Source organism: Agrilus planipennis, unplaced genomic scaffold, assembly GCF_000699045.2.
Source record: "Agrilus planipennis isolate EAB-ADULT unplaced genomic scaffold, Apla_2.0 scaffold83, whole genome shotgun sequence".
Classification (NCBI taxonomy): domain Eukaryota; kingdom Metazoa; phylum Arthropoda; class Insecta; order Coleoptera; family Buprestidae; genus Agrilus; species Agrilus planipennis.
The window spans coordinates 1,176,272-1,200,707 of NW_020438895.1; the positions used below are offsets into that span (position 1 = coordinate 1,176,272).

The 24,436-nt window shown below is 32.7% G+C and overlaps 5 protein-coding genes across 7 annotated transcripts; 1 reads left to right on the forward strand and 4 right to left on the reverse strand.

Moving 5' to 3' along the window:
* Window positions 1-709: 709 nt before the first annotated feature.
* Window positions 710-18,888, forward strand: LOC108734341 (probable proline--tRNA ligase, mitochondrial). 2 transcript variants are annotated; one of them, XM_018465860.2, is made up of 9 exons: window positions 710-956; window positions 16,168-16,284; window positions 16,998-17,141; window positions 17,197-17,374; window positions 17,432-17,508; window positions 17,570-17,831; window positions 17,894-18,081; window positions 18,146-18,361; window positions 18,516-18,888. In XM_018465860.2, the coding sequence occupies exons 3-9, from the start codon at window positions 17,031-17,033 to the stop codon at window positions 18,837-18,839; spliced, it is 1,356 nt and encodes a 451-aa protein (XP_018321362.1). In that variant the 5' UTR covers window positions 710-956; window positions 16,168-16,284; window positions 16,998-17,030; the 3' UTR covers window positions 18,840-18,888. The 2 variants fall into 2 exon arrangements, with proteins under 2 accessions (XP_018321362.1, XP_018321361.1); XM_018465859.2 differs by lacking the exon at window positions 16,168-16,284.
* Window positions 2,789-8,238, reverse strand: LOC108734340 (NADH-ubiquinone oxidoreductase 49 kDa subunit-like). Its single transcript, XM_018465858.1, has 8 exons — window positions 7,885-8,238; window positions 7,408-7,631; window positions 7,151-7,316; window positions 6,551-6,714; window positions 6,380-6,499; window positions 3,814-3,943; window positions 3,119-3,215; window positions 2,789-3,039 (listed from the first exon to the last, which is right to left on the reverse strand). The coding sequence occupies exons 1-8, from the start codon at window positions 8,173-8,175 to the stop codon at window positions 2,858-2,860; spliced, it is 1,374 nt and encodes a 457-aa protein (XP_018321360.1). The 5' UTR covers window positions 8,176-8,238; the 3' UTR covers window positions 2,789-2,857.
* LOC108734339 (WD repeat-containing protein 34) lies at window positions 9,404-16,843 on the reverse strand. The gene is made up of 10 exons (XM_018465857.1): window positions 16,570-16,843; window positions 16,427-16,511; window positions 16,147-16,365; window positions 15,031-15,152; window positions 14,847-14,959; window positions 14,111-14,318; window positions 13,102-13,289; window positions 12,825-12,982; window positions 11,456-11,649; window positions 9,404-9,566 (listed from the first exon to the last, which is right to left on the reverse strand). Exons 1-10 carry the CDS (start codon window positions 16,626-16,628, stop codon window positions 9,479-9,481), a joined length of 1,434 nt encoding a protein of 477 aa, XP_018321359.1. The 5' UTR covers window positions 16,629-16,843; the 3' UTR covers window positions 9,404-9,478.
* Window positions 18,889-20,074: 1,186 nt separating the features above from the next.
* Window positions 20,075-22,096, reverse strand: LOC108734342 (protein phosphatase 1 regulatory subunit 36-like). Its single transcript, XM_025973094.1, has 7 exons — window positions 21,978-22,096; window positions 21,801-21,912; window positions 21,511-21,708; window positions 21,021-21,315; window positions 20,661-20,889; window positions 20,417-20,605; window positions 20,075-20,353 (listed from the first exon to the last, which is right to left on the reverse strand). Exons 1-7 carry the CDS (start codon window positions 22,052-22,054, stop codon window positions 20,164-20,166), a joined length of 1,290 nt encoding a protein of 429 aa, XP_025828879.1. The 5' UTR covers window positions 22,055-22,096; the 3' UTR covers window positions 20,075-20,163.
* An 87-nt stretch (window positions 22,097-22,183) lies between these two features.
* On the reverse strand, window positions 22,184-23,668 carry LOC108734344 (protein ARV1). Of its 2 annotated transcripts, XM_025973095.1 has the most exons (6): window positions 23,565-23,668; window positions 23,150-23,500; window positions 22,973-23,092; window positions 22,766-22,910; window positions 22,466-22,690; window positions 22,184-22,407 (listed from the first exon to the last, which is right to left on the reverse strand). In XM_025973095.1, the coding sequence occupies exons 2-6, from the start codon at window positions 23,282-23,284 to the stop codon at window positions 22,277-22,279; spliced, it is 756 nt and encodes a 251-aa protein (XP_025828880.1). In that variant the 5' UTR covers window positions 23,285-23,500; window positions 23,565-23,668; the 3' UTR covers window positions 22,184-22,276. The 2 variants fall into 2 exon arrangements, with proteins under 2 accessions (XP_025828880.1, XP_018321366.1); XM_018465864.2 differs by lacking the exon at window positions 22,184-22,407 and having other exon boundaries at window positions 22,557-22,690; window positions 22,770-22,910; window positions 23,565-23,656.
* Between the last annotated feature and the right edge of the window lie 768 nt (window positions 23,669-24,436).

Consider the following 24,436-nt stretch of genomic DNA (forward strand, 5'->3'; position numbering starts at 1 on the left):
CTATGATCTCCCATTTAATCCAATACCTTCTCATTTCTAACCTTTCTTAACCACGAAATGTTCCATCACCCATCTTTTTGCATTTTTTTTTTGTTTATGTTACCGCTTTTTCGATCCTGAATTGTATGACTTATTAGAAATCGAAGATCATTTATTTCTAGTTTTTAATCTTTTTTTGTTTTCGTGGAAGAGAGGTATGTACATACGTACGTATGCGGGTCGTTTTGGTTTCCCTATAAAGGATCATTTAAGGTATTCTTGAGCCAATTTTTGGTCTGAACCTTTCATATTAACTTTAGATCTACCTTCCCTTCCCTTACATACCAATACGTTTTCTTACTTAATACAAATATTAGTGGAAAAAAATAGGAAACACGTTTTAAACTATAAAAAATCAAACTGTTTTAGTAAATTCATAACGGGGTCCTCTACTTTCCTATATTCATTTTTTATACAATTTTTATTCAGATAAATCAGATTATTATTAAGAAATTTTACAATAATTTTAGTTTGTTTATCTACAAGGAATGTTTTTACTTATCCTTTTTCACAAATAATCGAATTTTATGTACCTATGTGACTATTTATTTTCGTTAAGACCCTGTATGTTAACATAAACCGTGACCTTAGTCAATGTTAGTAACATAATAGTCAGATGTCGCCAGAGGTATCAGTGTTTATATGAAAAAGGGAAAAGATCCTAGGATTCCATTACCCAGTATCAGTAAAGTGGACGCGTAATCTGGTCATGCGAGCCAGTCGATTCGAGCATTTAATTTTAACTGAAAATGAAAACAATTTACGAATTGACGTGATATAGTTTCTTTGTTGCATTAAGAACATTATAATCAGTGCGTTATAAGTGACCATTGACTTTAATGTGATTTGTATTTTTCCGCAACAACATTCCATTTCGCGTCTGAGAACGATTAATCAACTTCTCCATTAACGCAGAGGTAAGTTAAAAGTAAGCTTTGATTACACGCAAAATAACATTGTTTTATCGGCTATTGTTACATACAAAACCATAACGAAGAACAATTGAACAATTGACGATTCGCAGTATCTGTTTTATTATTTCTACCAGTTTGGGTTATTTTACACTTTTTGTTCATCAATTGAAGTTTGCCAAACCTTATAAATATTAACGCAATTGTATACAGTCTCATGAAATTCAATTTTCAAATTGATTTGTTATCTAGAAACAAACAGGTCTTTAAATAAGTATATGTATAAGAAAGATATTTATTTAAATTTAAAAACATTTGTTTATTTGAAAAAGTGCACCCTTTTCTACAGCGAAAAAATTGGATTTTGGTCGTTCAATTTTTTGGGAAAAGAAAAAAACGAACAATGTAGATATTATTAATATTATGAGTATAATTTTTGTCGAAGTTTTTGCAATTTCCTCACATCTTATACCTTACTGCTTGGCCAAACAATATGAAATATAGGTATGTTTTTCATTTCAACATATCGATGTGGCTTTTATAGCAGAAAATTGCTCTTACATATTAAATTGTGTAGGTATTCTCTATGATGGGGATATCGTTGATAGAGAAAGGTTAGAAATGAAGATGTATTAGAAAGAATAGCTGAACAGGGGACTTCAAGGAAGTCAACAAGAAATAGGCGAGATAGGTAGGTAGGACACCTTCTCAGGAATGAAGTTCTAGTCAGAGACAAAAGCAGGAGTTAATAGGAGTAGAGGTAGACCTAGATTACTGTTCGCAAATAGTTAAGGATATGGGCTACTCTAGTTTTAGGGAAATGCGAAGATTAACTCAGGATAGGAAAGGGTAGAGATGCGTGTCCAACCAGACGAGATATTCTCTCAATTTGATAGAAAAAATCATATATCTTCGGTATTAAGTTATCCCTTATATAGTCTATTACTAAATTTCCCAGATCCAGATCATTTCTTTCACCTCTCCACTCATGAAGAAAGGTTATACTTTTTTATTTTTGATTTTCACTACATTTTGGAAGATTAATATTCAGAATTGGTCTTACTTCCTTTAATAGGCGTACTTTAAGCAACATGTCATTACTCATCCCTACACTCCACACACAAATATCTACATCTAATGATAGTCTGATACAGTTTACTCCTAAATCTGCTCTCCCTATATTTGGGAGTGTTCTTTGACACTCTCAAAATTAATATACATGTTCCCGCATGTAGCATGCACAGTACCCTCTTCGTCCCCAAATTTCGACTGCATGAAAAGCTATCAACCTTACTAACAAGTTCATTAAAAATATTATTTGGTTTGCAATACCTCTTCCTGATCCTTTAAAGTTTCTCTATGTTACATTTGCAGTCTGTTGTGCCATTCCGATTATTATCGGTCATTTTCTTCGTACTAGTTAACAATTCTCGCTTTAAACCAAAACCAAAATATTTTAACTCTTCCTACCTCTTCCCCTAGATTAAACAACTTCCATTTTTCTTCCTTCTTTCTCCGATTTACTTCTGGAAAATGAACAATGCAATGATGAACGATAAAGTTTGTCGTTCCGGGTTTAGCTTTCCTTTGCTTTTAAGTTTTTTAGTTTAAATTTGTTAATTTGCTGTTAGTAATATATTTTTGTATTATTAACCGTAGGTCAAATTGTGTAGGTATAAACGGAATTGGGGATAATTAGAAGTTTTAAAATACACAAAAAGATACTTTCTTAATATTACCCATTGAATGTCCTAATTTTACTCCGAGAGATGATTACTTTTTCATAACTTGACTATTTCGATTGGTTTTATTTGAAAAACAAGACAAAATGTAAAATTTTCTGTTTATTTTGCTGTATTAAATATAAATGGCAGGTAAATACAAAAATAGTAAAAATACAAAATATGTTATCGATCGCAGCATCCGAATACCATGTCCAAACTACCAAGGTAACCAACAACATCTGCTAAAAATGCATTTTTGTCCAACATTATGCCTACTCCCGCTAGATGTGTAAAGCTAGGAGATTTAAGTCGGCATCGATAAGGCTTAGAACCGCCATCCGATACCAAGTATATGCCAAATTCACCTATAAATAAGCGTAGATTTGAAAAATAAAACCATCAAGATATAATATCCTCAGCGTTATCATGTAAGATGGTGTGTACCTTTCGGATTTTCAGTGGCAGTGTATGTTGCACCCGGTGGGATTTGGAAACCTTGTGTGTAATACTTGAAGTGGTGGATCAGGGCTTCCATTGACGTCTGTAAAATATTAGACAAATTGGTAAAGGCTTCGCGGCCAGTAGGTTTCGCTAGCACGAGTGGTCAACTTCTTCTGAAGAACGAGCGGCGTAGCCTAGAAGTTTAGACCATTGCTTAGCATTCGGGAGGACGCCGGTTCGATTCCGGGTCCGTCTGCCTTGGTCCAAGGTTTTCTGTGGTTTCCTTGGATCACTTAGGCAAATGCTGTGCCAGTAATATTCCACAGATAATCTTTCATTATCTTCTGTCTTCATTTCGTCCGTCTCATTTTTGTAACCCGAACCAACACCCACCTATTCCCACGATTCCTTAAAGGAGGCTGAAGACGGTCTCCCGCCCTACCTTCCGGCGTAGTCCAGAGGGACTGCCCGCCCACCTGCATTAGTGGGAATGAAACACCCAAAAGTTTTACGTTTTCTTCAGAAGAGTCCGTACCCAACATCGGAGATGGAAGGACTTCTGAAGAAGCTCACCACTCGTGCTAGCGAAACGTTAGGAAGCAACGTCAATACACGACGACTTTAGACCTGAATTAGAACAGCATTAGTTGATACGCTTAGGTATTAAATTGATTGTCGTTCTTAAGATACAGTATTACCTTCATTTCGCGTCTCTTTGGTGGACAAGCCTTCCAATCATCCGTTTTAATCTCTCCTGGGGGCATTTTATTGATACATTGTTCTATAATTCTACAGGATTGCCTCATCTCTTCCATGCGACATTTATATCTACAACACCACATATTTTTATACTCTTTTTAGCAAATTTTAAATGAATAACTTGAGTTGTTTCGAAAAGAGAAATCTCATTCATTATTGTTTTAAAAGCGAAAAATCACCCAAACCAAAATGTAAATTACAACATCAATTTACCATTTCTTCCCCTAGTTCAATGAGAACAAAAGAATTAAGGCAAAACAGGGTGATAAAGTCTTTATTGTTTATAGAACCGACACCAACGTTTCGCCTCTTGTTGGGAGTCTTTATCGAAGCTAAAAAATGTATAAATAATAGTTGTACCGAATATAACACTTACTAGGTTCTCTTAAATGTTTATAAATAATCGGTGTCTACAATCGGCACATATTCATGTGAATGTTAAAATTCAACAACACAATGCATTAAAGTAATAAATAGATGAATAATTAAAAACTTCACAAAAGGAAGCACAATGTATATATAAAATAATAAATTATTAAAGTAATTAAAAATCGTGTGGTAACATAAAGACACTTTTACAGTGAAATAAAGATAAACCCGTAATAAAGGTGTTGTAACAAAAAAATTGTAATAACTATTATTTATACATTTCTTAGTTTTGAGTAAGCCTCCAAACAAAAGGCGAAACGCTGGTGTCGATTCTGTAACCACTAATTAAGACATTATCATCTTCTTTTGCCGTGTAAATTACTACTTTAGTACAGTGTAGATACATTACGAAAATTTTGTGTAATTATTTTTGTATTTAACTCTGTTTTAAAATTATCGTACTTAAATTTTGGTGAATCCCCCACTAAAATCAATGTCTAAGTTACCTTCCCAACTTTTTACCTTAATATCATGATTTAAAAAGTAAATTGGAGTGCTTTTACAAAGTTAATGACATTATTTGCAAATGCATTCTAAATTACATAAACGCACTGTTATTGTTTGACCTAATTTATTACTGGTTGGCAGGTAAATTGACGCGGAGAGCAATAACCAATCAAAAGCATCTAATAAGAAATAACATTATAGCAATTGAATTTGCGAACAGAACATAGTTACCGTCGATGCCTGCTGGAGTGTACAATGTACATCGGTATTTCAATTTCAAGTATCTGCTTTAATAATGAAATAATTAAAAAACATATTTAACAAAACGAACTATAAGTTAAACTTTTTATAAAACGACTAACGACCCGCCCCAGCTTCGCAAGGGTGCACTGCTGATAATTAATAAACTAAAAACTTTTGGGTGTTTCATTCCCACCAGCCAGTAATGCTGGTGGGCGGGCAGTCCCTCCGGACTATGCCGGAAGGTAGGGCGGAAGGCCCTCTTCAGCCTGCTTTCAGGAATCGTGGGAATGGGTGGGTGGTAATTCGGGTGAGAAAGTTGAGACGGACGAAATGAAGACAGAAGAGAGTGAAAGATTATCTGTGGAATATTACTGCCTCAGCATTTGCCTAAGTGATCCAAGGAAACCACAGGAAAACTTGGACCAGGGCAGACGGACCCGGAATCGAACCGGCGTCCTCCCGAATGCTAAGTAATGGTCTAAACCTCTAGGCCATGCCGCTGATAATTAATATACTACTGAATGTCTTTATATACAACAGATAATACAAACCGCCCCCCCCCCCGGCTGGTACCGCTGCAACCGCTATGTCCCTGCATTTTAAATCTGTAATATCTTCGAAAATATTCATTTAAATTACATGCTGTAAAGGGCCATATTGATCTATATTAAATGCACAATGTATTTAAAAATACTTAATTGGATAAGGATTAATGCTGTATTGCTTAAAATCGCTTCGTAAATAAGCCATTATTTCTCGTAAAAAGTAAAAGATAAAAAATGGTTATTGTGGGTTATTCCTAAGAGATAGACATATACCATCGCGGACTTTTTTGCAGAACTTTTTAAAATGTACAATATTGTAGTACATTATTTTGATCTATCTCGTAGGGTTTAGCCAGCGTTTGCAATGTAAGCGCAAAAAATGTGTTTATTTATGACATCACATTACAAACCTCTAAAATTATCAGTGTTTCTCTACTACATTATGCATGTATTATACATATAAACCTTCCTCTTAAATCACTCTATCTATTAAAAAAAAACGCATCAAAATCCGTTGGGTAGTTTTAACGATCTAAGCATACATAGGGACAGACAGCGGGAAGTGACTTTGTTTCATACTATATAGTGATAGTGATATACAGGGTGAGTTTTCTAATTTTATACTCCCCTTTATCTTCACAAGGAAGATAAATCATATTAGAAAATTCATCCAATTTCTGATGCTACACGAGTGGCGAGCTTCTTTAGATCTCCCATGCTGGATATAGGCTGAAGAAGGTCGCCACTTGTGTCAGCAAAACGTTAAGAAACAATTCCAACATACGACGGCCTTTAGGCCCGAATTAAAACAATACCTTTACCAATTTGTTATCCATTTTACCTGTCATGCATGTCACCCGTTATTCCAATAGGCACGTCGAATTCCATTTCGTCATAAACTTCATAAGGTTGTGTTTTTCTAAGATCCCATTTAACGCCAGATCCCCTGAGTGCAACACCGCTTAAAAAATAATTGCTTAAAAGTTATGATAAGATCTAATTGAGCAGGTACCTAAAACTGTTATTAATAGCTTCTTCTGCATTTATTATTCCTTTATCTTTGGTGCGCAATTTCCAAATTCGATTCTGTTCTAACAAATCGTCGGTCTCGTCAAGTCTTTCCGGGAATTTTTTTATGAAGTCGTATATGTCGGCCATTAGTCCAATAGGTATATCCTTAAATACAAGTTTTGTAATTTATTACATCTCATTTACCATCAAGGGATGTGAAGGTGTTGATGATGAGATTAATAAGCAAAGAATCTACCTTGATAAAGTCTCCTGATTAGAGGTGAAACGTCGGTTCTTAGTTCTACACACAAATATAAACCTTCAACCCTTAACTGTCTAGATTCTTTGCTTATTCATGGCCAAACTAGGGGTTAAAGAAATGGAAAACATATGAGATTAATATTTTTAAAGACGAAGTAACTTTAGGGTCAAAATAACAGATTAGCATGCTCAGATTTGGGGATGATTTAAAATAATTATTTTTTATATTTGAGGTCAGTGCAATACTTTCTTTTTTTATTATTAATATATTAACAACAAATTATTCTTATTTTCTCATTATTCACTTCCTCCTTCCCAAGATTAATTAATTTCTATTAACCTGGCTAACTCCCCCTGGTCTGAAATAATTGGCATGAAATCTAGCTCCACAACATCTTTCGACGAGTTCAAAACACTTTTCACGTTCTTCATACAGCCAAAATAAAGGGCTAAGCCCCCCTAAGTCTAAAATGTGGCATGTAACAGCCAAAATATGGTTTATGATCCTAAAAAGAAAAATAAAACATTATCTGTATTCAAAAGTCTTCGAAGATTTGTAATTAAAGTAGTTTCCTTTATACTTTAACGCATACAGACCTGGTTACTTCGCACATCATTACCCTTATATATTTTGCTCTCCTTGGTACTTCGATCTTCATCAGTTTTTCGATGGCTAAGTAATAAGTATGTTCACAACATAAAACAGAACAATAATCCAAACGATCCAAAAATGGACCACACTGTAAAAAGTGTTCATATTCCATTATTTTTTCTGTGCCCCTATGAAGTAAGCCAATATGGGGGATAACTTTGCGAACCAGCTACAACATTTGTTTGCTTTTGTAAGTATATATGTTAACGGAGATGTGCGTAATACGTCATTGTATACAATTCCTAGGAAATTCCTAAAATCGCCCGGGAATGTGTAAAATAAATTATATTAGACATATTTCCTGAATAGCAATCGGAAATGTATACATTTCCCGGGATATTTAGACAGTTATAAAATCTTTGATAACATTAACAATATTTTATACATTTCCTAGGAAAAAATCCCATAATTAAAAATCTAACCTCTCCTTCTAACTCTAATATAAGTCTCAAAACTCCATGAGCGGATGGATGTTGAGGACCAAAATTTAAGGTAATGTTATTAATTTTTCTTTCCGGAACTTTTGGTTTGTCATAAAAAGGTCTCCTTGTTCTAAAGAACTCACTGACTTCTTCATTGGGGTACATTACAGGGCCGTCGAATTGCTCCAAAAACTTAACGTCAGGGAACCATTTGGAGGCGTTTCGTTTAATAATTTTTTTTGGCAACTTCAGGATGATGTTACTTCTAACGAATGTTTTTAAAATAGACATTTTGTAAATACTTCTTGAAAAAAGTTTAGTTTCTTAACATGACATGGTAATAGTAAACATAAAAGTAACCATGGCAAAAGTATATCTGAGATATATAAACAACGAACGACCCGCCCCAGCTTCGCAAGGGTGCAATGCTGATACTTAATATACTACTGAATGTCTTTATATACATTTACAGTTTTTTGTCACTAGACAATACAAACCGGCCGGTACCGCCATAACCGCTATGTCCCTGCATTTTAAGTCTGTAATATCTTCGAAAATATTCATTTAAATTACATGCTGTAAAGGGCCATATTGATCTATATTAAATGCACAATGTATTTAAAAGTACTTAATTGGATAAGGATTAATCCTGTATTGCTTAAAATCGCTTCGTAAATAAGTCATTATTTCTCGTAAAACGTAAAGGATAAAAAATGGTTATTGTGGGTTATGGATAAGGATTAATCCTTTATTGCTTAAAATCGCTTCGTAAATAAGTCATTATTTCTCATAAAACGTAAAGGATAAAAAATGGTTATTGTGGGTTATCCTTAAGAGATAGACATATACCATCGCTGACTTTTTTGTAGACCCTTTTAAGATGTACAATATTGTAGTGCATTATTTTGATCTATTTCGTAGGGTTCAGCCAACGTTTGCAATGTAAGCGCAATGTAAATGTGTTTATTTACGACATTAAATTAGAAACCTCCAAAATTATCAGTGTTTCTCTACTATATTATACATGTATTATACATATAAACCTTCCTCTTGAATTACTCTATCTTTAAAAAAAAAACGCATCAAAATCCGTTGCGTACTTTTAAAGATTTAAGCATACATAGGGACAGACAGTACCCAGTTTACACTTCAAATAAATCAATGAAATTTAAAATTAAAGAAATTGATTAATTAGTAGCTATACCCGATGTTTCTCCCGCTTGGAATTTATGTAATTTGTGATAATGAGTGTCATATTTTATCAAATTTGAATTAATCTTTACATATGGATGTACACGTCGCAAAATTGAGTTCCCTAAAAGCCCTTTAATTTTAACCGAATAATACACAGCCTATGTCTAGCACGAAGGTCCATTCTAAATATTGGTGAATGAATTTTTGAAATCGGATAAGTAGTTTCGGAGATTACCTTCTACATCCAAAACTTTGGAATTCGACTATAGAAAATTTGTTTATTGATGTAGTAAAAAGAAACACACTTTAACTTGTTTAGTTTGTTTATTGTAAATAATTCACAATTTTGTATATTATATAAACATGCAGAAAGCGAAAATGTATATATAAAAGTATTAGCTTAATTTGTAGAGTTAGAAAAAGATGCCCACGGTATAGACCATAAGTTCATCTTACCGTCGTAAGTTCCACTAACAACTACAGTAGGACTACAAGAAAACATATTTAATTTACAAGTGGAGAACGGTAATGTTTTTGAACTAAAGATATTACAAGTGGAGATAAATATAGGGTTGTTCGGAAAGTCATTTCGTTTTTTTTTTGTGGAAATGAAAGACAGTTTTCGTATAATAAACAAATACTTTATTAAATTATATATTGACCGTTCTGGTCCAACACCTTTTGCCATCTTTCTGGTAGTAGCATAATTCCACGCTCATAAAATTTTTGGTCTTTGCTGGCAAAAAACTGATCGAGGAGGTTTTTGACCTCCTCATTTGAGGTGAAGGTTTTACCGTCTAAAAAATTTTGGAGTGACCGGAACAAATAATAATCCGATGGTGCCAGGTCTGGAGAATATGGTGGGTGTAGCATTGTATCCCATTCAAGCTGTAAAAGCTTTTGGCGAGTGACCAAACTTGTGTGAGGTCTCGCGTTGTCTTGGTGAAACACTACACCTTTCCTGTTGATTAGTTCTGACCTTTTCTGTTGAAGTGCATCATTCAGTTTGTCCAGCTGATGACAGTAGACTTCCGAATTAATCGTTGTGTTATCCGGTAAAAGCTAAAAAAAAACGATTCCTTTAAAATCCCACCAAACAGACAGCATCACCTTTTTTTGGTGAATATCGGCTTTGGAAATGGTTTGAGCCGGTTCATCTTTTTTGCTCCATGACCTCTTGCGTTTGACGTTGTTGTATACAACCCATTTTTCGTCCCCAGTGATGATGCGCTTCAAAAACGGATCATTTTCGTGACGTTTGAGAAGCGAATCGCAGACGTCAATGCGGCGACACAGATTTCTCTCTGTGAGAACATGGGGAACCCATACATCGAGCTTCGAGGATAATCCCAGGCCTTTCAAGTGGTCATAAACTGTTGAATTTGATAAATTTAACCTCAATCCGATCTCACGTGTTGTTATTCGCCGGTTCACATCAACTAATGCCTTTATCGCGTCTTTATCAGCTTCAACCGGCCTTCCCGAACGTGGTGCATCTTCGACATCAAAATTGCCGGATCGAAATTTAGCGAACCAGTTCTGGCACTGGCGTACTGTCAACACACCTTCTCCATACACATCAGTCAATTTCTTTCTGGCTTGAACAGCATTTTTACCCTTTCTGTAGTAAAACAGTAAGATATGTCGAAAATGCTGCTTATCGCTCTCCATATTTAAAAGGGCACCAACCAAAAACTACTGCGTAGAATTAATTGGAATTTTTCACACACAAGCCTTGCTATACGAGCTCTCAAAGCATATAAAAATTATACGGCTTAAATGTGAAGTTGGGTGCAAAAGAATACAATTAAATCCTCTGTCGGGAAAAAACGAAATGACTTTCGGAACAACCCGATAGATATATAGTTTATTTTCATCTTCTTAAACTGTCAGCTCGATATTTTTGAGTCCTCCTCAGAGATCTATCCATTTAAAGGTCAAATAGTACACTTATCACCACCGGCACAACTTTTCAAGACTTGCATATAAGAAAATATAGAAAAGAAACATATTTAATATTTAGTATGTTTCTTCAGTCATTGTTTAATGTTAAATCAATACTGTTCAATATTTTTTTTTGTTTAGTTTAGCCTCGCGGAGGGGAAATCTTTTAAATACCCCCTGAAGGGGGGTAGTGTGGGATTCGCCGTAGCACCTACCTGTTCAATATTAAATATGTTTGTTTTTTATATCTTTTTACGTTAAAAACTATGCATGTTTTAAAAAATTGCGCCAATTTTTCTAAAAATATCGCTACGAAGAAGATTAAAATAAACTAGTAACTATCTTTAATTCAAAAACAATTTTTTATTGTTTCGGATTATCTTTCTTTACTTGTCAATTAAACTCCTGAATATCAAATTAGTATCGAACCTACCGTTTTGAATTAATTTCCATATGCGTGAGTTCGTCTACTTCATTTTCGCAAACATCGTCGTATTTTTCGCTGGTTATTACGTTAAATACTTCCAAGCCAAAACGTCCACATCCGGTTATTACCTTATCATGATATGGTACCCAGTTTACCACCGAAAGTGGCTTTTTCAAACATATAACTCTCACTGGTGTATCCTATATTAATCATACTATCATGCTCAATTTTCGAAATTAAATATGTATTATAAAAAGTCTCAGTGGTGTAGTGTGAATTTCTGCCCCGAGACGAAGCCTAAGTTTACCGCCCCTCTTATTCTCGCAATTGAAATCTTTTATTTAAATTGGTGGGGGTTGCAGTGAAAAAAGTGTACCTATACGAAAAATTGTACTTTTAATTTAGCGTTAGAGATACATAGCGCTTATTATTAGAGAAAATTGAAAATGTATGTACTTATTTACAAAAAGTTTTCCTTATAGGCTTATATTGATGCATACATATAGTTGGAACGTTTTAAATTGACAGTCCTCAATAAAACTGTCGCATTTACTTTTTTCTTTCAATTTACCGTCTAAGCTAGAGTGGTTGCTGACAGAACGTCTACTTTTATTCATGACAGACGTAGGTAGGGTTGCCACCTTTTTAAGCTTTACATAAAGTATTTCTCGACTAAAAGGTTAAAAAAAAAGTACTCAGCATAAAAATAAAGTATTTTATTTTTTGTTTTTAGTGGCAACCCTAGACGTAGGGAATATCGTAAACATAGAAAAGAGATGTCAGGGAGGAATTGCAGCGGACACCAGTAAAGAAAAAGAAATAACGTTACACCAATTAATGTGTAACAGAAAGAGATGTAGACAAGTAGAATTTGAGCATGTTGCCAGCATCGGACTTTAAAGGAAGTTCAACATTCTCAGGAATTTAAGATAGTAAAGACGCTTTTTAAAAATATAATTCCAACCAGGCAGTTATAAAGCCGATCCTGATCTTTTGCGTACCTCTAATCGCTGAACCGCTTACTGTTGTTCAGTTATCTCTTTTCACTTAACTGTATTGCTCATGAAGTATTTCCTAACTTAAAAAAAGCGTGTTCAAAACGCAGAAAATGACTACAATCCCAAGTGAAAACAAGATACGTTCATTCTAATAGATAATTTATTACGGATTTTGCCAATTTTGATCATCCCAAGTACGTATACCTAATTACTATTTATGTTTGATTAAAATTTATAGTTTTGTGTCCCAAGACGATAGTGCTTCGGTACACTCGGTAGAGCCCTGACTCTATTTTATAACGTCCTCCACATTTGCAACCCCCTAGGTCATGCACCCTCTGTTCCCATCCCACGCTACGCCACTGAAAAGTATTTACCTGTTCCAGTAGATAAATTCGTATCTCTCCGTCTACGCTATTTGTTAAAAATTGCTCCTTGTGATTAGGAGAAAATTTTATTGTAGTAATTTGATCATTGTGTGGTTCACAAAACAAAACACAAGGGTTTAGTATTGGAACGGTATCCCCAGTGGTTCCTAGGATGAGATATCAGTAGAAATTTAATAAATCTGTACTTATAAAAGATCAACAACCATAAGAAAAGTGCAATTGAAATTATAAATAATATCTAGATAGAATTTTCATGTTTAGCTACCTATAATTGTTTGAGCTCCGAGCGTGGAACATTGTACCACTATGCCCCCTTCAGCTGCAACAACAAACTTTTCTGGTGTGAAATAAGAAAAATGAAAGCCCAAAATTCCCGGCCCAATGCTTTTACATAAATCAGTTTCGAGAGTCATTTCGGGTTGCTTTTGTAGAATAGGAGGTTTCATTTTATATCTATAATCAGAACATTTTTCTTTTTTAATTTGTTTTTCTTGGAATTTTATTTTATTTATTTTATACACAAACGTAAAGTCAAAGAGTCAAAGAGTTGAATAATTTGAGAAAAAGAAAAAACATCTGGCTTTTCTGAAGATATTTTACTTCATCATTAAAATTATAAATACTTTCAGAATAGCGGTTAATATGTAAAATTAACAAATTACATAATATTAATGAGGAAAAAATAGTGCTGCAGTCACATCCTCGCCGGGAAACGAACCCGGGACCTTTGACTTTACGCATCAATGCTTATATTCCCAGCGAGGATGTGATAGCAACAACAATTTTTCTTTAATAATTTGAGGTAATTTGTAGTGGATAAAATTAAATTAATTTTCACATTGATATTAAATATCTAATAATCAGGTCATAGGTAACCTTTATCAAATTCGACAAAAACTTCTTATTGCATAAAATTATATGTTGTAACGATTAATTCAAAAGATAAAACAGGGTACGTTGTATCTATGATATTGATTGCAATTTAACTTAAGACTTTTGTGTTTGTTATCCCCTAGGAAAATGAAAGTTAAAGATCTAATTTTTTATAATGTTCAAAGCACTACCATTATTTCTGCTTCCTCTGGAAATTATTCACAAAGAAGTAATTTGTTTCGGCAAATCGTGTTTAAAAATCGATTTGTTTTTTGTTATAGCACAAAGAGACCTTTCTCGGTTTACCTTTATTAAAATCAGTTTACAACAACCGTTTTAGTTATGGGAATTTAAGTTGATAGATTTTCAAGTCGCTCAAACACTTTCCTACGTATACCTACTTTCTCTTTAGAATTAGTTGGTGAGCTTTACTACTAAATTTCCACATATTAATAAACCCATCGGTGCTTGACGTAGCAAGAACCATGTCATCATTTTTATCATTTCTGACAATCCATTGCATGCCAGTAATTGAATCATCATGACCGACGATTTTATCGACTAACATTTCGTTTTCATCGTGTTGAATGTTCCATAAATAAATATCTCCTATCATAATCAGAACAATTACTACTTTAACTTCTCATACCTTAGAAAAGTTTACTAGAATCTTACGGAGAAGGATGAAAAATAGGAAGAAATTTTAGGGGATGACCAGTTTTCGTTTAGAAGAAACAGGGAATGCGCAAGACCAAATTAGGGAACGTACCCATACTACGTGACTCATTTGGGAAGGGGAGGGGGTCTTAATAAATAGCACGCATGGTCACAGGGTTCGGGTAGGGGGGCTAATGTTTTCGTCACGTAGTCAATATCCTCTGGGGAAATCTCAAAACTTTCTGTTTGCGAAAAATGATCTACTATGTGAAAACTAGAGGGGGGAAGGAATCCCCTCTTAGTATATGTATACTACGGGTGGTCACTGAGGGGGGTAAAAAATTGAAAGAAGTAAATATTAGGAAAGGAGTTAGACGAGGATGTATAGTTTCACCACTATATTATAATTTGCATATACAGAAAAAATAAAAAATTTTTTGAGTTATTATTAGTTTAGAACAAAGAAAAATTGACAAAAACCTGTATGTGTTCCAGCCGATAAAATATATGGCAATTTTGGATGAAAAGCCACAGCTCTTACACAAGCGCCAGTTTTTACTTTTCTGCTTGGTATTTCTGGGAACATTTCATATCTAAAACACGGTGAAAAGACAGGGAAAACCCACATACAATAATTTTAATGTTACTCTGGTTTAATAACTACCTGTCGAATGTATACAGCGAAACAAATCCAAAATGGTGACACCAGTTTTGATGTGGATAGTCGCTACTAACCGCAATAGTATTACCTGTACTATTCCAAGATAACGAATTCACTCTTGAAGCCTATAATTGAAATGAAACGAAAAGTGATAAATGATTATTAATAATGAGAGAACACACAAAATTTAAATATCACGTTTGGCTTCTGAGAAATTAGAAATCGAAACTGTAATAAGCGTTTTGTAATATGGAAATGTATACGATATTTTTCGTATTTTTCGACACAAAAAACATCTAATTTTGGGTGAAAATAAGTAACACTTAAAACCCAAAACTCCACAAAACGTTTAGAAACCTAAAATGCATTTCTACATCCAAGGTGAGGATGATGTCGAAACGTGTGTTCTAAATGTTTTGTGGAATTTTAGTTTTTAAGTGTTTATTTAGTTACTGTTCCACAGCGCTCAATTATATTTTGTGTATAGGCTGAAAATAGAGACAAATGATGTTATAAATTGAAGAACTATCAACTTTTAGACTGCATACATCAATAAAAGTATTGGCTGGCGCTTACATAAACTAACACACCTGTAAAGGGATTAAAAACTACCCTAACACAATATTAAACTACCTAGTTTACAAAGACAGTCGATTGCAGGGTTAGAAACTACCACTTATCTTCGATTACAAACTTGAATAAAGAAAAATAGGTCTGAGTGTGGAGCAACACCAGTGTTTTATATTTATTTTATGAGTGAAAATTTATTGGTGGATTTTCACCTAACAAAGATTATGAAGATGATTTAAGAGATAAAAAATAATCAAGCGGCGATGATACAGATAATAAAAGCTTTCTTTATAATAATAAAACTTAGAGAGTTAATTTTTTGCCAACTACTTACTGAAGTTTTTATGAAGTTTAATACTGTGTTAATGTCATCATTTTTTCCCTACTTTGGCCCTAATATGGAAGATGTTTTGGATTCTTTTGAGATAATTAATGAATTTACAGAGCGAAATTTGCAGTCATTTTTTCTTTTCAAAAAATATTTTTTTTGGGCTAAAGGGTATCTTTTTAATGTTTGTTAAGTAATATTTTTTATTATTAAAAACGTACCACATTGTCCTTTACTTCCAGATTGACATTAACTGTCTGAACTATTTTTGCTTTTGAAAATATTGGTTCGTCGAATGGACAATAATTTTTGAAAATACTTGAAGAGCTGTCATCATCGAGTTCAGCTGCTAATTTTGGGTAAATTCTTTTCAGAAAATTACCCAACTTGTTAACGTCATATTTCACATCATAGTTAATTCTCGGTGCGTCCGTTTGGGTCTGGAGTTATTGTACTTAATTATAAATTTTAATCACCAATACATACCAATTAATAAACTACCTCTATTGATTTTTTCTCACTTGTGTTCGTTTCGGAATTTTGTTTCAAAATTTCATCGGTTTGGGATGAACTTGTGGCCGCAATTCTGAAATTGCAATCTATTAATTAAAAAGGATAAAAAACTAACAAATGTTGAGCATTACTTTTTTACTCTCCATTTGGAATCAAAACCAACGCATTCAGCTTCTTTAACGCTTAACATTCTTTCAAATATTTTAGTTTATTGTTTTGTTTGTATTCAACATTTGTTCGATATTTTGAGTGCAGTTGACGTCTTTGCACGATGTTATTAATAATAAAAAGTTATTCGTTTACAATCATCATTAATAAAAAAAGATAATACTTAACTAACTCTAGCTTGTTCAGCTTTTCATTAATATCTCTTAAGTTTTTTTATATTTAAATAATCTAATCCAGATTTCAGCCCTAATGTTTGAATTTGAAAGCTTCGCGCGTTTGGAAATTGTCTCTCTGGTTCAACCACAGAGCATTTAAACATAACCACATTGTTTTTTTCATAACCTCTTATGTTGATACATAAAAATGTAATAGTTTTTTGTATTTTTTATAGTGTTTTATAAACTTCTGGTCCACGAAAAGTCAAATGGCCAACGTGCAGCTAATTCACAAAATTTCAAAGCTATTTCAACCGATATCTGCTGTTTCAAAAGCTTCCCATTTGGAAAACAAAGATGCATTATCCAAAAGTCAGAAGGTATTATTTGTTTAGATTCCTTTTTAAAGAAAATAATGTTAACTTATTTTTTTAGTTATTAGTAGAGTTGGGAATTATACGACCTGCCAGTCAGGGTCACTTTTATTTCCTGCCATTGGGAATTAGAATACTCGATAAGTTAAAAGCTATAGTTGTTAAGGAAATGAGCAATATTAATGCTCAGAGGGTCACTTTTCCTTCCCTCACAAATGCCAGACTGTGGAAAAAATCAGGTGGGTGTTTAAGAAATCTATAATTACTTATATAGTTACATTTAAATGGTATTTCAGGTCGTATTGAAGATGAGCTTTCATCTGAGTTATTTAAAGTTCATGATAGACATGATGCTACATATATACTAAGTCCAGTAGGTAAATTTATACAAGGTACATTATGTCTTTTATTTTAAACTGTACAAATGTTTATAGACTCATGAAGAATCAGCTGCTGACTTATTAGCATCTGTTTCTCAGATGTCCTATAAGCAATTCCCACTAAGACTATATCAGATTACTAGTAAATTTCGAGATGAAATGAAACCCAGATTTGGTCTAATCAGAAGTCGAGAGTTTGTAATGAAAGATCTATACTCTTTTGATGTTAATATTGACAAAGCCAAAGAGTCGTACAATGAAATTTGTCAAAGTTATGATAGAATATTTAAACAAATTGGTATTGACGTTATTAAAGGTAAATATTATGAAAGATGTGTATACCTTATAAATAAAACTATTTATTGTGTAACTTTATAGTGCTGGGCCCCAGTGGTAATATGGGAGGCTCTGTTTCACATGAATACCATTATGTTGCCCCAATAGGAGAAGATAAGCTGTTATCCTGCTTGAAGTGTGGATACAAAGCAAATGTCCAGTTATCTGGTCGAGATAAATGTCCACAGTGCAGTAACACTACTGAACTTGCTTTTGTGAATGGATTAGAGGCATGTATTATTATTTTTTGGTTTGTAGTTATGTTTGTTAATTTATTTGTATGGTGTGTTGCAGGTTGGTCACACATTTCTCTTGGGAGACAAATACTCTCGTCCATTGAAGGCTTTTTACAAGTCAGACAGTGATGAAATGGTACCTGTGCAAATGGGCAGTTATGGGTTGGGTTTATCAAGAATAGTAGCATCTGTAGTGGAAGTTTTATCTACAGAACACGAAATACGATGGCCCAGTTCACTTGCTCCTTTCTCTGTCGTAATAATACCACCCAAAGTAGGTATTTGTTCCCATTTAAATCGAGTTTGGAGCTTACAATTACATTTGTTCGCAGTACAAATCCTTTTTTAAATGCGTAGAAATGTAATTTTAAAAAACCTGTTACTATATCCCCCGCTTTTAAAGTAGAATTCATTTAAATTTATTTTAGGCGGGCAGCAAAGAGGAAAAGGCCGCCGGGAATTGTGTCGATTTCATTTCGTCTTCATTAAACCAAATACCATCACTTCAAAATGATATTATTTTAGATGATAGATTAAATTTAACTGTTGGTAAAAGATTAATGGATGCAAAAAGGGTCGGTTATCCGTACATAGTTGTAATAGGGTCGAAACTTCTTGAGAACCCTCCCTTGTATGAGCTAATTGATGTTAAAAATGATTTAATTACTTTTTTAAGCCTAGATGCTCTATTTGATTTTTTTAGAAATAGGAAATTAATAATTGATCAAGAAGAAATTATTGCTGCACTGTAACATAATCTTACCAATTAATAATTAAGTAATAAACAACATAAAGATATCAGAATTAATTTTTATTTCTTTCATTCATAAAATATTAAAATAATAATTATGAAGAGCCTATATTATCTTAAGTTCAAATACAAGGACTGAAAAGAAGTTATTTAAAGTCTAATCATGTTTTTCAAACTTCCTTAGGATAAAAATGTACTGAAGAAAAGCAAAAAATTGTCTCAACTACCACTTTAGAATCGGAAATATAAAAATAAATTATTAAATTAAATTATAGCAAAAATAAGTAAATTAATATTAAGAACGGCGGATTTTGGTATACAAAATTATAAGAATTTTGATATAGGATTTGATGTAACATTTTGTATTTTATTTATTTTACGTAATTTTTATAAAACAATTTATAAACGGTTTTTATTGATTTTGGAAGTTTTATTAATGGATTAAAATATTTATTACCAATGAAACGGCAATTTGAATGCAGAACATAGTAATTACAGTTTTTTACGTAATGTTAAACTAAAATTTAATGCAACGAAGTGCATCCCATAATGCATCGAGGGTGACTAACTCAGGTACGCAGTTTTCCATACTATAAACTGGTTAAATGGATTTCATTGGCTAATACGTCGGCGGCCATCTTTTTGCTCGCCGAAACTAGGTCAAGTTCAAGAAAGGAATGCCGATGTAAACAATACTAGGCGCCACTTATAATAATTAGTTAAAGAAAAATTTAAAAAAGGATAACTTGGCTATTTCTGAACCGATTTAGATGCGACTTTCACCAAAATTTAGATAATCTAATAGCGAATAAGAAATAGACAATCTTAATCCACAAATGTCGTCGAGTAGAAGAATTGTATAACATCTTGTTGGATTTATATTCTCTAAATAGGTATATGAATTGAGGCAACCGTCTAATAAAAAAATACTTAAAGATTAGTAACCTATCATTTATTTTCACCATTAAATAATAGCTATAAATCACACGTCAGACCTTTGTATCTTAAAAGAAAAGAAAATTAATTCAGATTTACTTCGACGATTAATAAGAAATTAACTTAGGGATCTAATTTATTTAAATTGTAGTCATTTTCTACTTATTAGAGTTTTCTTTTTCAGGTACATATTTGTCCCTGAGGAGATCTGAGAAACGGCGTAACATACTGCAAACGCAATCGATTCGAGAGATAATTTAGTGGAAAAATCGCAAGTGAGAAAATTATAAAGGGGTATGTGTTACAGTATTTATTATTTATGATTAGTACACATATTTCAAAACGATTCAATTCAGTCACAAAAAATTTTGCAAGAGAATACACATAATTTAAATAGTTAAGGTACTCGCTGTTGAAATGACTGTAACAGAAGGAATAGCGTCTTTTGCTTTTCCTGATTGACTCGTTTTAACATGGGTGACCCATAAATCACACTGTTTCTGTCTTATCAGTTTTCTTTCTTGACTGTCTTCATAAAGTGGCTTTTCGGTGGGAAATTCTTCTATTACTTCTTCATCTCTAAAAAACACATGTTCTAGAAAGTTACTTATGTTTTAGTAGGTATTACTAACTAGAAATTACCTTACTGAAGTGTAGGTTGGAATGTGAAAATTTCTCTTTTCATCAATGCTTGTTTTCCCTCTATAGTAAAGCATTGCATCGAAACATTTAGAGGGCATACCCAGAATGCCTACTTGAATCCCCTTTTCAAAAAGTACTGTTTCTGGTGCAGAAAATGCTATTTCGAGGTATTTAACTAATTCATCTTTCCTGTAGAACTTTACATTATTTGTTTATGTATTTATTAAATGTAAAGTTTAAATACGGGGTGAAGTTTTTAACTCCAATTCCAAGTAGTCGATAATCGTGCTCTGCTAGTATTAGCTCTTGTGCCAGGGGTGATCTGTGGTACAGCTTCCGTTCGTCGACACAATATTTTCCGTCTAACACCCTGTCTTCTTCTTTGCTCTTTTCTAAAGCTATTCCTAAACGAATATCTCTGTGCTGAATAATATTAAAAAGCTTCCCACGGATTAGCCTGTTTAGCTCTCGTTCTAATAATAGATAATTTTTATAATCTATTACACATTAATAAGATAGAGAAGATAATTATTATGAGATTAAGATAAAAATAACTTAAGAGGGAATGTTTCTTTAAATCCATTTCAGTACAGTTCTAATTTACCAATAAGATTTAAATATTTTCTCTGCATCCCAATCCAAATAACTCTGATTGTAATACACAAAAGAACTTCAAAAAGATACCGCTCTTTGCCAGTTAATGATTTGGTTCGCATGCTGCCCATGTGATGAAATTCTAACATTTCACCTGCTCCAGTTAACATACACGTATACTCACGAGCCAATACACAGCGCAAACAGGATAATTCATCACTTAAAGTTCCTAGTATCCCTTTTACTCCTAAGTGCGGTATTTTACGTTTTGCTTCTTCTCTTCTATCAACTAAAGTTTCCCACACCTTAAATTACATACACCTCTGTGCCAAGGACGATTAAATTTCGATTACTTGTAGAGATCATGTTAATTAGTATCGATAGTCAACTATTAAAATATGGAATTTAAGGATGGATCAACAATTTTTCGAATTTATTGTTTATGCGCAAACCAACAATTTAATTATTTAGTAAAATTCATTATTTTAAACATAGTTTACCTGAATATAATACTGAAAGTATACCATTGCTGCTCTTAAAAATGAATCCACCGTTTGTGTGTGAAAAAATCGTATAAATTTGGTCGTTAAGTCTTTCGGGGAAGCAAGAAAAAGGACAACGTCCTTTATGTCTTGAAGAATAATATAACTTGTCGTTCCTATTTTAGCTTTTCTTTGGAAACGTCTTCTGAATCTTATCTGTTAATTTCATTAGTTTAAACTTTTAATAAATAATTAAGATATTTTTTATTGTTAAAACAAAATCGTGTGTGAATAATGAAAACTGATACTTTTTCGACATTGTCCACTGTGTCTCGAAATTTCACTTCGAATGCACTTTGAACGACAACTTTTGTCGCAGTTTGACCCTGTGCGGTGCCTTGTTGATCGTCCTGATTGGCGCTGCAGAAACAACACAATAAATTCTTTTATTAAATTTAATTCAAGAGGGAATCAATACCGTTTACCTCTGAAAAGTTAATTCATTTGTAAGATCATCCCATGTCCAAGTTCCACTTGCAAATTGGGTGCTTTCTTCGCCCATTTTTTATGATTACATGTTAGAAATTATACGTATGCTTTCAAAAGTCAATANAAAAACTAACAAAATTTAGTGACAGCTTTCACTTACTCAATAATTTTTGTCTTTCTTTTTTGAAAAAAAAAAAACTACTTTCAAACTTTAAATTTTTATTAGAAAACAAATTTAATAACAAATAACATTTAAATATTACTTATCATGTTCAATTTGGTTTATATCATTTTTCTAAAATGGAAGTGGAAATAGTTCTAATATATTGCGTTCTACATTTTCATATAATACACCAGAGTACAATTTGCAAAAAGTTGATATTACGATTACTAAAATTGACCATAATTTGGAGAAGTTGCAAATTGCTGAAAAAGAAAACGAGCATGATTTTGTTAATAAGCAATTTAAATTATGCTTTTTTACCTTCATAAGCAAATAATTGTGACAGTGTTGTATAAAAAAGCACAAATGTAAAATGGAATTCATGGACACCATTGTCCCATATAACTGACGGTAAAAGTAGGAAAACCCCAAAAGATGACAATGTAACAGTTTTTAGTAAAATTATTGGGGAATATTGCTTCCTTTTATAGAACTTTGTTAGGAAGTATGTCAGAAGAAATGTAGATATTGAGAAGCAGGCATGTTCTGTAACAATATAAAGAAAGTAGATAAAAAAATAACTTTAGGCATATTAAAAAACTGTTAGTGATTAATACCCACTTACGGTCACACCAGCTAATATTCTATAAAATTTGAAATCACCAATGTAAAATTCATTAGTAATTTCTGCTGTTGGTGTAGGTGTTAAAGACCAATTAGCATAAGCCTCCATGGCGAGAATAAGGAAAGCCAACTTCCACAGTCCCTTAAAAATAAAGCCATTGTTTTATCTTGTTATAAACTATTTGCTGTTATCAAAATTCTAACCTTAAATTCGGTGTTGTTAATTATATGTCGATAGCTTTCCCTTTGAAGTAAAACAAGATCAATAATTACTAAAACTAAATCAAACTCAATGTATTTATCAGCTTCACAATAGCAGTTTTCCTAAAATAAGACAGAAATTAATAAAAATTGGCCTTCGAATTTTGTATCACAACTTACACAGACTGTTAATTTTAATACATTTGAGCTGTACTGTTTGTATAGTTCTTTTACTTGAAATCCACAATTTATACAAATATATTTATTGCTAGTTTGATCATTATCCAGCCCTTTAGTAGCACTATTTAACATCATTTTATAATTACTTTTGTTAGGTTAACTGCCTTGTTTCTTCTTTTTCATTGCAACTTTTCAACCATGGTACATTGGTACATTCAGCCAGGTGTGGAATATGTGCAAACATGAAAATGGAATTTAAAATAGGGTAGAAATTTTCACCAAATTAACATATTTTATTGGTAATTTAGTGTGAATGTTAAGTGTAGATAACCTATGTTTGTCTAAATAAACCTACAAAGCATTTTGAGAGCATTACATATTTAAACTAATAACTGAATACGTAATGATAACCTACAATTTTATGCAACGAAGTACATCCTACCAAGCATCGAGGGTGACTAACTCAGGTACGCAGTTTTCCTTGCTATAGACTGATTAGATGCATTTCATTGGCTAATACGTCGGCGGCCATCATTTTTCTCGGAGAAGCTAGGTCAAGTTCATGAAAGGAATGCCGATGTAAACAATACTAGGCGCCACTTATAATAAAGTTAAAGAAAATTTTGAAAAAGGATAACTTGGTTATTTCTGAACCGATTTAGATGCGACTTTCACCAAAATTTAGAAAATATAATAGCCAATAACAAATAGATAATCTTAATTCACAAATGGTTGATTAAAAAAATTGTTTTACATTTAACTTTGGGTTTATATTCGCTAAATATATGAATTGAAGCTGCCGTCTAAAGTAAATACTTGAAAGATTAGCAATGGATCATTTATTATTACCATTAAATAATAGGCAAAAGTCAGACAAGTTACCTGACTAGATGCAATTCTTGTGTTTTAATAAAAAAAAGAATAAATTTACTTCAGTCTTCAACTAGAAACTTAGGGATTTAAGCTATTTAAACTAAAAAAATTGCAATTTGTTTTAATATTTTGATATGTTGTACTTACAGAAAAATAGTCGGTTTTACATTTGTACATCCTGTATTAATATTTAATGTTTTCGTTTATTTATGCCTAAACCTTGTCTAATTATAGAGTTTTGTATTTTCTTTGTTTTTCTTTAATCACATTTAAAAAAATTCTAAAAGCGTGCACCTATTTATTTTTGGTTTATTTAAATTTTTTATTATTAAAACAAGAGGAATTGTTAGCTTTATGAATTATGATTTTCATCACCTTAATTTTCCATTTAATTTTTCATGCAAATTTTTGAGA